The sequence below is a fragment of the Osmerus eperlanus genome, chromosome 15, assembly GCF_963692335.1.
Source record: "Osmerus eperlanus chromosome 15, fOsmEpe2.1, whole genome shotgun sequence".
Classification (NCBI taxonomy): Eukaryota; Metazoa; Chordata; class Actinopteri; order Osmeriformes; family Osmeridae; genus Osmerus; species Osmerus eperlanus.
Window position 1 is genome coordinate 6,124,638 of NC_085032.1, and position 11,445 is coordinate 6,136,082.

The 11,445-nt window shown below is 46.9% G+C and overlaps 1 protein-coding gene across 1 annotated transcript; it reads right to left on the reverse strand.

Annotated features, from left to right (window-relative positions):
* Window positions 1–3,208: 3,208 nt before the first annotated feature.
* Window positions 3,209–9,702, reverse strand: dap (death-associated protein). Its single transcript, XM_062479860.1, has 4 exons — window positions 9,507–9,702; window positions 8,888–8,993; window positions 6,037–6,082; window positions 3,209–4,190 (listed from the first exon to the last, which is right to left on the reverse strand). The coding sequence occupies exons 1-4, from the start codon at window positions 9,559–9,561 to the stop codon at window positions 4,071–4,073; spliced, it is 327 nt and encodes a 108-aa protein (XP_062335844.1). The 5' UTR covers window positions 9,562–9,702; the 3' UTR covers window positions 3,209–4,070.
* Window positions 9,703–11,445: the final 1,743 nt, after the last annotated feature.

Sequence of the window (11,445 nt, forward strand, 5' to 3'; positions counted from 1 at the left end):
TATTTTGCCTTGTGGTTATTATACGTTCATACAGTATTCCATGTATGTTGATACTCTCTTTGTGATGTAGTTTGCCAGTGATCCAGCAGTATCGTTGCGTAACTAACGTTTGCTTAGTCATTATTATTACAACACTTTATAAGACGCTGTCATCGAAAATGACATCCAGTAAGGGGGATTTTAACTAGAAAACGCTTGATCTGCAGTCAAATACTCTTAACTACTGAGATACACCCTCCTCCACGTCGGTGCAAATGCAATCCCGTAAAAAGTGAATGTCATTATGAAGCTGGAAAACGAGCCGTGCTAATTCAGCTATCTGGGTGTTAAGATAAAGACTTAAGCTACCAGGCCAGCGTCACTTCCCTTTCAGCTTGGATTTTAATACAAAACAATGAGGGTTACAACAAACAAAAAAACTGTCACAAGGTTAAAACAGAGCAACTGGGAATGCACTGATATAGCGTGATACATTTTTTCACAAGAACACAATTTCATGGTTCTAACCCCCTAGGACGGACGGCTTAAGATGTGTGTCTAATAGCCATGGTGATGAGTGTTCATACTGGGTCACCCAAAGTAGCGCTAGGCCAAATCATTCTAGTAAATAAACTCTGTTGGCTATATGCAGTAACATTCAAGAGAGAACACTGCCCACGGGAGGGAATTTCAGTCCTGAAAATGAGTGGTTCCCACTCATCCTTCTCTCTGACGAATCATAAACTGGTTTACAAATATGCTTTCTCAAATGTACGATTTTGACACTTGATTGATGTGCTCAAGGATGCTTTAAACAATTGATTTGCAAAACTGTCACGTGAGAAAGCCTACTTGAATGTGCCATCTCTTGTGACTTTGGCAACCCTTAGCCGCACATTTAATCATTTCCGGTTGCATATGAAATATGACTTTATAAAATGCTCTTTGTTGAATACTTTTATTCTATCATCTTTTGTTCCCTTTCCCACGGGGAATTGTTTGGGCTGTACCACAAAACTAACATCCATCATGGTGATGAAAGATACAGACCAAGAGCCAGGAATCCATCAACAGATGACACCGCCGTTTTAACAAGAACAACTTCCCTGGTTTGGTGTACTTTACGTAACAAACTGTTGCAGGTCCGCTCCAGCCGAGCCACAGCTCTCTGTTCTTATCAGGACTGAGCAGGCGTAATATAAGGCCAGCGAAGCCACACATCCATCAGATAATATCTAGGTCACAGTTCTATCTGAGCAGCTGCTGCCTGCGATTGTCACCTGCGATTATAAACTACCGAGCTAGGTCAGCGTTTCTCCTCCAATCCGAAACAAATCTGGAGCGCGCAGAAGGGTTGCTCCTTTGGTTATCCACGGTCCATGTGTTCTCCTAGTATTGGTGGGGTTATGATTTTAGGGGACAGTAAACTGATCGCAGATATGAGTTGAGAGGTTATACCTTATACCTGCCCCAAGGATGGAGCTGATAGATCTGTGACTAGTGCACTCTTCTGGTCGTGAGAGGTACTGCAGATCTGAATGGGGTCAGTCCCACAACTATATCATGGTAACTATATTTCTAGGAATCTCTCCTCAGGACTTTGCTGGAATTGCAGGGGAGGTTCTAAACCATTTCAACTGCGATGGCCATGCTGGGGCCTGTTGTACTGTTAAAGGATCAGGTACATTAAATAGTATTGTTGTCATACAGTTCTCTTCACTGGGGGGCCACAAGGGGGTCCAAGCTTGTTGCTGGCCTCCCCTGGCCCCCCTTGCCCAGAACCACCGCCCATGTCAGTGGAGTTTTTGTCGAAAGCCTGTTAGACCAGTGTATCTAGCAGTTAACCTAAAAGTGTTAATCTCTCTCCCTTTCAAGATCTTTTAGAGCAGAGAACAGTGACCAAGTAGCAAGCTGAGACAGATAAAATAATAGTAGACCTTAGAAATACCCACAACTGAAATGACCGGCCTCAACTGGTTAGAGCTACTTTGTGAGTGCTGAGAACCACACACCAGAACAGCTGTTGGGTGCACCTAATTAGCGGTCCCTGGCTCAAGCAGACGCTAACGCTAACTGGCAGAACACCTGGCCATGAAGGCTAAAGAAGCTAACAAACTGGCACAGTACCAAGATGGCTGGCGAATGTGGGAAAGTGGTCAAAAAGGCCTATCATTTAAGTGTTTGTCTGCTCTTTTGAAAAAGCCGAAGGCCTACCGAAAGTATGGTTTAGATTTGACAAACATAAACTGTGTGAAGAGATTAGTAGAGTCAACTTCTGTTTGTTATTAAACCCCTGTGGCAAATACATGTGCATAACTGAACTCAACAATCCAGTTTTTTTCAGACAATTATTTGATGGTCCTGGCTCTTTTTTCGTAATAAAGAATTATTATTTATTTAAAAAAATATATGCGCAGGGGCTGGTTCAGTAAAAGATTTGGGGCACATAGTCCTACTCTTTAATGTCTTTTCATTGCATTTGGCAAATTATTCAAGGAATCCAATAACTAAAAGTTACAATACATAAGAATTTTCCAGTAGAAAAATTACTTCTGTTCCCTATAAAATAGTTGCGTAAGCCACTGAGACTCTCTGAGAGTTCACACCACAGACAGCTCAGTGCCCATAGAATGTCCACTTCACATTTTGGGAGGGGCCGTTACTTTCCAGACAATTGAGTTCCAGCAGTGCTGCTCTAACCAATCGCCTTAGGCAAAGCGGGATTTCCTCCTTGGCTTATTTTAAGAAACCACTGTCAATAAAACTCGCGCTGGAGGAAAGAGCAGAAGTTCCGACAAGAATTGCAGGCGCTGTTTCAAATGTCTAAAATATTGTTGTATGATCTAGTGCAGCTTATATTTGATGATTTTTTTTGAATCACATCACCTTCTGCAGACTTAAGGGACTGTGCTGCAGTCCCATTAAGTTCCATTTAGTGAGTTTTGCCTCCAATGCTAGCGAGCAATAGCACACCTGGTTTTCTGAGCTCATGTAAACTGACAGAACACCTGGACACAGATGGAGGTACTGTCAGATTCCAATGCAAACACCTGGCAGTGCGGAGAGGTAAAGACAAGCCTAAGATGGAGCAGCTAGCTACAAATCACACTACTGCTCAAACTCTGAAGAAATCCCAAAACAACGATATTTGTCTGTGGATTGTACTTTCTCCATCCATCCATCCATCCATCCATCCATCCATCCTGAAAGACCACAACATGGATAGCAGTGACTTCATGATAAATCTTTATTTATAATGACAACCACACCTAATGCCTAAGTCCACTCACTGACTACAATTTGTACAATTCTCTCAAGAACACAAACTTGAGGGAGACAAAAAATAAACATATGGTTTTATTTTTCAACTTTATTAAATAAACATAGGAAATTACTCCTTCTTGGCATTGCTTTGTCTTTCTAGGAACCCTGAACTTTAGTGTTGAAATTGAACGACACTTGAGTAATGGTTAAAGGGGAATGGAGGTGTGTACATGTGGGGTCCACCTCCTTCCTAAGGGATCACAAGGAATGCTTCACAGGATTACCCCCATAACCTGAGCACTTGCGGTGATTGGTTGGATGGCTGAATCATTGATTAATGCCATTCTGTCATTGGCTTATTCTTGGTCTCTGCTCCACAATGCTTACAAACAGTTGGGAACACCAACCTCAGCAATAAACTCGAAACAAGACAACTATTGGTAGATTGCATCTTCAATCCTGACAAGTCCCCTCATTGGTTAGTTGCAAGGGTATAAACAAGTTGGTTGATTGGTTCCAGTGGCCGGCGAGGAAAGTCTTGGCTAAAAGGCTGGAGCTTACGCTCATCACTGACAAGTGATTGGTTGTTGGGTTGGTCGGTAGGCTGCTGTGATAGGTCGGCTGCTGTGGTCCGATTTGGTGAGTTGAAATGGCTCAGGGTAAAAGTTGCCCGAATGCACAGATCTAGGATCAGTTTACCCTCCCTAAAACCTCCACAAATCTATCAGGGGATAGACAACACGTAGGTGAACTCAGATCTGTGTCTAGGGGCAACTAGAACGCGGTCTGTTGAAAGTAGCCTAGCAGTTAACTTAGGGGGGGCTGGCTCACTTGCGGGGCTGGTGGATATGCTGGGTGAGGTGGTGGGAGGCAGGCAGCTTGGAGATGGAGGCCTGGGGCTTCTGGTGGGCCACCTGGGCAGCTGCTGGTGTGAAGTCCTTATCCCCCTGAAGACACACACACACACACACACACACACACACACAGGGCACGCTTTAGGGTCTACTCAGTTGTGTATGTATCATGGGCTGGTGTTTCCACTGACAGATAAATGTGCACTCACACCGTCTTCATTATCTTGCTTTCCCCTCCCTTCTAATGTCTACTCTCCCTGCCCTCCGATTCCCCATCTTCTGTTGTTCCTTTACCTCTCTCTCTCTCTCCCTCACTCTCTCTCTCTCTCACACTTTCTCTCTCTCCCCCTCTCTCACTCTCTCCTCCTCTCTCCCCCTCTCTCACTCTCTCCCCCTCTCCCCTCCTCTCACTCTCTCACTCTCTCCTCCTCTCTCCCCCTCTCTCACTCTCTCCTCCTCTCTCTCACTCTCTCCCCTCCTCTCACTCTCTCCTCCTCCCCTCTCCCTGCCTCTCTTGACATAGTGGGTGTTGTTAGAAGAGGGGCCAGATTAGTTGAAACTGATGTGGATCCCAGCTTCATTGGCTGAGTCACCAAGCTTAACTCCTTAGGAACAGCCCACACAGCACTGTGCTTGCATGCGCGTACACACACACACACGCAAATGACCATTGTTGTGTGAGACTATAGATAGCCTATATTATGTCCTCTCTTGAACAAAATAATTGCTGGGAATGCTGTTGTGATTTGTAGTTATCCGACAGTGACTTGGAGATCGGGCCCAATGTATACGTTGAATTCATAAAGAGTTAGTATTCATATTTTCAGTTGGGAAGCCAGATGGAAATGTTATGTAACCACTATTTAAACCTCTGGATGGACATGGACACACACACAGCGGATTAAGGTCAAAGGAGGATGTGGTGAGTGCATGAGGTTCAGGGAGCAGTACGAGGACTGTGTGTGTTTGTGTGACGGGCAAGAGAGTCATTTGTAGGACAGCAGTTTGACGGACTGCTAATTCCTGAGTGGAATTTGGATCCGTTTGATCCTGATCATCAAGCTCCTTACATTTATGTAATTACCTCATCTCAGCAGTGGTCATGTGACCCCTCTCACCAGGGCTCATGTGACCAGACAGCTACCCGACAGCGGAGAGCTAGCTCGCTGCCATCCAAGCACTCGCTTGGTTTCTGGAGAGCAGAGCCTGCCAACACTGTTGTACAACAATCACTGCATCCACAAACCAAAGCCCTGCAGTGACCAGCAAATACAGCACTCATATTCCCGTGGATTTGAACCCACTGGGACACACCGTTTTCTGGCGTTCAGCCTCATATCCAATCATATACCCCCCCCCCCCCCAAAAAATAAAAAAAATAATAATAATAATAAAAAAATAATAATAATCAGAGCACTCTAATTGCCTCCCTGCCAGTTTCTGTGTGGGTGTGTGCTGGGTTGAGCTGCTGCACGGGGGGGGGGGGGGAAGGTGGGGGGTAGTTCCAGGGTTGGGGGATGGGGGGGGGGGGGACAGATAAGAGTTGTAAAGTGGGGATCCTGCCATGTTGCTGGTATCCCGACAATCTCCCTGGCTCAGACCGACGGTGTGTGAGTGCAGCTCAAACACACTGCCAGGGGGGGCGTGCACCGGCCGCTCTGACCTGCTCAAGGACACACCGCGGTCACCCTGCCACACACACACACGCACGCACGCCAGGGCGTGCAGCCAGATTCTTCCTGCTGGTGCCACCTCCCTGGGCGTTTCTCTCCCACCTTCACTACACCGCTTTGTTCTACGGCACTCTCTAAATCACCCCCCCCCTCCACACACACACACACACATCCCAGTAGACTCGGCTTTCCAGTTGTGGTTGATGATGAATATGTGAATATGTGAATGTATGTGGGTGTGTGGGGGGCGGGGGGGGGGGGGTTACCTTGGTGACCACTCCTGACACGACCACGGTGGTGGGCTTGGGTGGACTGCGAACGAAACACAGAGAGGGAGACATGATGAACATGGGGCTGCTCTAGTACACAAGCACTTCATATCAGAATTACACTTTAAATACACACACACACACACACACACTTCATGGTTGTGTGCCTCTCTGAATGTGTGCCTGTTTACACATACCGTGTGTGTGTGTGTGCGTGTGTGCGAGCCTGTGTGTAGCATGGAGAGAGCAACACCCTCCCTGGCTTGCTCTGGGAGTTTGGACTTGCTGGCAGTGCCACCATGTCTCTGCACACAGGAAGAGCCCACAGCCCCTCAGGCCTGCCACCCTGCTAAATGACCCTCATTCATCCAGCTACTGCAGCCAGCCCTGGGGTAGGAGGGGTGTGTGTGTGTGTGTGTGTGTGTGCGTGTGTGGGCTGAAGGATGGATGGTGGAAGGAGAAATGGAAAAGAGAGTTGGGGAAAGGGGCCATGAAGGGTAAGGGGGGGCATGTCTTCAGAGAGAGGGGGGTGAAGGAGAGGGGGGGGTAGGGGCTCAACCTCAGCGGAGGGTTTGGGGGGGGGGTGAGGAGGAGGAACAGTGCACAGGACGCCTGGCTGACCTTGTGAAGTGAAACGCGCCTGCCGTCTGATTGCACGGGGCCGTAGCCGGGGCCGTGGACAAACACCGCTCGCCCCGACAATGCTGACACAGAGGCGGGCGCCGACGCCCTCAAAGGGACCCTCCCAGAAACACACGCGTCACTTCGAACCCATCTACCATCTACTACCAATACACGTCCAGCGGCGACAAGCCCGTTTCCGAGCAGAGAGCAGGAAACGCGCACATCTTTTCACAGGGAGAGCCAGACCCCTGATGGACAGACACTCCGCTTAATGAGCAGGCTAGCTAATCTAGGATTAGCAGCTTTCTACAGCTCAGCTCCAGCACTGCACGTCAGAGTCATGGAGAGTGCAGCACACACCGAGAGATGGAGAGGGAGAGAGGAGGAGATAGAGAGAGGGAGAGAGACAGAGAGTACAACTGAAGAGTTGTACTCTGTCAAAAAAAGAGGGGGGGAGTACAGCACAAACAAAGGCAGGGGGGAGAGGGGGAGAATGCAGAGAGATGGAGAAGATGAAGGGAGAAGAAACACATGACAGACAGGGTGGTTTCGTGGGAGTGATCAGCTGCAGTGTCAGGTGCGTCCTGCAGGGGGCTGTAGAGAGTCAGCTAGACTTTGGTCTCCTTCTCTCTTTCCAGCTATGCAGAGAGATAGAGGGGGAAAGGGACATAGGTGAGGAGGGGAGGGCTAATGGAAGACTCCTTGCACAGCCTTCTGGGTAGCGGGATTTACATAAAATGACTCTAAAATGGTTTCACAATCTCCAGACTCAAGTAAGCATGGACTTGAAGCAAGAAAAAGTAGCAACTTGGTGTTCGGCAGACCCCTTCAGGCTTACGGAACTGCATGAGGGCCAATTCCAGGGTATGACTGAACACAGCTACGCCCCGCTAACTAACCAAGCATGTGGTTACCATGGCAACCCCCCACACACGCACCCTCCCGCCTTTCCTGCCTGCTTCCTTCCTGTTTAAGCTATTTGGTAATATGGTGTGTGTGTGTGTGTGCACAGGACTTTCCTTCATCAATTTTTTTCCTTGCATCACCTTTGTCTGTCCGTCTCCCTCCTCCCTCTTTCTCTCTCTCTTTCTTTCGTTCACAGTTATCCCTCCATCTCTCCAGTCTGGATTGTGTGAGGCAGGTGCTCCCCTGACTACAACGCTCGACTGCTTGCTGCAAATGTGCAATTTACCCAGCAGCCACCTGTTAGCTGTCTATCACCAGAGGGAGGACAAGAGAGAGAGAGAGAGAGAGAGAGAGAGAGAGAGAGAGAGAGAGAGAGAGAGATTTACTGATGCAATGACGTTCAACTTACTAAAAGTTAAGATTTATTCTAAAAACTGCCACTGAGCTATCCACTGAGCTATTTAACTCTCTAACACACAGACACACACACACACACACACACACACACACACACACACACACAGATAAAGGGACAGAGCCAAGACACAACTCAAGATTTAGCATCAGAGTAGAATCCTGCAGAATTTTAAGCAGGCACTTCCAAAGCCATCTATCTCCTATCTCCTCAGAGAGGAGCCCAAGCAGAATCAATGTGTGACTTCAGCCCAGAGCCACTCTAAACACAGGCAGTTCAATCCTGGCATGTTGCAGTTAAGGTTACGCCCCTGGCTGTCGTCCAAAGTCTCTATCCAAAACATTTTTTAGTATTATTTTGCCGTAGTATACGTGAAATTCGTATACAACAAACAAAAACTCCCAAAAGTGTTTGTCTATCACATGATAGAAAATGTTATTTGGTTATGGGCCCACAAACAGCATAAAACATACTCTCGTAACAGATCAATAAATCATATACAATTACATCAAAGGAAATAAAATATGCTGGACTTTGAACTACGTCGCTGCTTTAAAAACACAGATCCCATCAGCATTCCTGTCAGATAAATGAATTATGTTTAACTACTTTATACAGCAGTGGCTGTACAAGGTAGAAGCTGTGTGTTAACAATCTGTCAGAACACACACGCTGGTGTGAATCTGTCACCTGTGCAGACACACGCCTTTCAAAACCTCTGAAGCATGCGGGCGCATGTGTGCGTGTCTGAGTGTGTGCACGTGTGTGTGATCTGCCTTATGCTTAAGAGAGCAAGACCAGTATGGCAACTTCCACTGGATGAAATTAAGGTGAACATTCATGTTATGTAACGTTATATGGTATTTCCAAAGGTTATAAAGTGTGTATGTGTGTGTGCATTACCTGCTGCTCTCAAATTCTTCATCATCCTTGTCCTTCTCCTGGGGTACTTCAGGAGGGAGAGCCGCCCCCTGATGTTTCTGGACTATTCTCATCCCCCCTGCCTTTACTGAGAAACACACAGTATAATGTAAGCATTCAACACTACAACATAACATTTCAGGCTTATTAAGCAGGCTGTAGGCCTACGTTAGCAATGTGTGGCAACGCTGCGCCACAGCTACTGTAGCCAGTCCATTAGATTAGAATTCTCGGGTTGTGTACACGTAGCTTAACGCGTTATCGGATTTCAAGACTTGACACTGGGCCAATTATTATTAAACCAGTGGCCTGAAGATACAATCTATCCAATTATGTACATGCAGCTGTATTTACAATGTTTCACACCATAGGCTATGTGTATTAAAATGAGAAGCGCATATTTGCAACGCTATCGCATGGGACAACTGCTGAACTGCCCTAAAGATGTTACCTTACCCATGTCACTGACATTTTATATAACAGTAAAAGTCGAAATGTGCGTAGGCTACATTTGTGAAACGCCGTGTTATGATTCATGGAAAAACGAGGCGTGCATTTGTGGTGTAAAAAAACAAACAAAAAAACAAAGCAACATCTATACCTGCAGGAAGATGTCCGCCTTTGGTTTCGACCTTCTCTTTCGGCGGCGAGGACATGGCTAGTCTAACAAATGTTTTGTAAATGCGAAAAAGCACAGGACTTTCTTTTCTGTGTCAAAATGTTGGGTAGACTTCAGTCGAGATCGTCAACGTGGCTTTTCCTGAACCATTGTTTGGCAACGGTGCGTGATGACGACAGGGAAAACCTAGAGCAAATAGGAACGCCAAGTGTAACTGACGTTGCTCGGTCGGGCTACGGATCGGGAATGGTGTCATGGGGAAAATAACTCACTTAGAGAATCATATAGAGACAATTTCAAACTGTGACTAAATGTGCACAGTGTCTGTTTTAGAAGGGGGGGGGGGGGGGGCAGAAATGTCACACGGAATAGCTTTGTAATAGTGAAAATGTCTACTCTAGACTTACCTAAATTCACATATTCACTATTCATATGCCGTACCACCTAACGGCGCGTCGGCGCAGAGCGGTTGGTGTTGTGACCAGACTACCAGGAGGGCAGCACCGCTATTCTGAAATCAGACGAGCAGCAACTCCTGCTGCTGCTGTTTGATACTATTATTAGGCATGAGGAAGGAAAGAGAGACGGATCAGGTCCGCTGCAACAACCATATGGCCGTGAAGTTACAGTAGGCCACGCACCGCACCGCACCGCACCTGTGTAAAAGGAAAAAACAAAAAAACAGACAAAAGTGGAGTGTGCGACATGTACATGTTTGTATGCACACGCCTATATGATTCTTAATTCCTAAACCGCAACCTTGGGCGTTGCCCAATAACACACCAGACCGACACAGATTAGCGTCTGCCCAGATGATGCAACATGTAGGCTATGTAATACAATTAAGTAATGCAATTTAAATATAGCTGTTGTGTTACAGATTGGCCACAGTAATGAGCGCAAGTTAATTGTCAGCTCAGTGGGTGTAATTACAGTGCTGAGCAGCTGTGTGGAGAAAAAAACGAGAACATTCACACCTCAACAGACAAGCCTTGTCCAAGGACCACGTGGGCACACATACGCACGCATGCTCGCACACACCCACACGCACATACACACCCCTGCACACACACGCACCTCTGCACACACACACACACACACACACTTACTCTCTCACAAACACACACCATGTGACAGTAATATATTTTGCCAGTTGTTAAGCCTTCCCATCACATGTAAGGAGAAAGTGTTTTTCTGTGTAAGGTGTTGACATCCAATCAAAAGGCCAGGAGGTCACTGAGGGGAAGGAGACTCGACCAATCAGAAAATCCCCATTTGTGAACAATGATCATTCATGAACGCATATCAATGTTTCAATGCGTTGTAACAAACATCAGGATACATTTAAGGATACATGTGTGTGCGTGTGTGTGTGTGTGTGCGCGCGTGTACAGATGTGACCTCTAGAGGGAAGAATATAGCTTTGTTGAAAACATGAAAATCCTCATCCTCCAATAGTCAGACAAAACCCATCAATACAGCTACCCAAGCAATGACTGAAACTTTCGAGAAACCACGGAACATCGATAGTTGTCTCTGTGTTTGTTCATAGCCCAACATTACCAGAAGACAAACACAGGATGTTATTACTGTGGGTTTTACCCGAAATAAGGAAGAAGTGTCACTTTGTCTCCCTCTCTCTTCCCTCTCTCTCCCCTCTCTCCCCCCCTTTCTCACTATTTCTCTCCCCCCCTCCCTCTCCCCCCTCCCTCTCTCTGTCTCTCTCTCTCTGTCTCTCTCCTCTCACTCCCCCCCTTTTTCTCTCTCCCCCCCTCTCTAACTCTCTCCCCTTTCTATCTATCTCTCTCTCTCTCTCCCCCCCTCTCTAACTCTCTCCCCTTTCTATCTCTCTCTCTCTCTCTCTCCCCCTCTCTCTCTCTGTGTGTCTCTGTGGTCTGACTGGTGGAGCTGGAGAGCTCCC

Coding starts and splice junctions, on each gene's coding strand:
- dap (XM_062479860.1), bottom strand. CDS start 9,561: ATGTCCTCGCCGCCGAAAGAGAAGGTCGAAACCAAAGGCGGACATCTT. Junction 8,994..9,506: donor AGGCGGACATCTTCCTGCAG/GTATAGATGTTG, acceptor TGTGTTTCTCAG/TAAAGGCAGGGGGGATGAGA. Junction 4,191..6,036: donor TGTCAGGAGTGGTCACCAAG/GTAACCCCCCCC, acceptor GTGTGTCTTCAG/GGGGATAAGGACTTCACACC.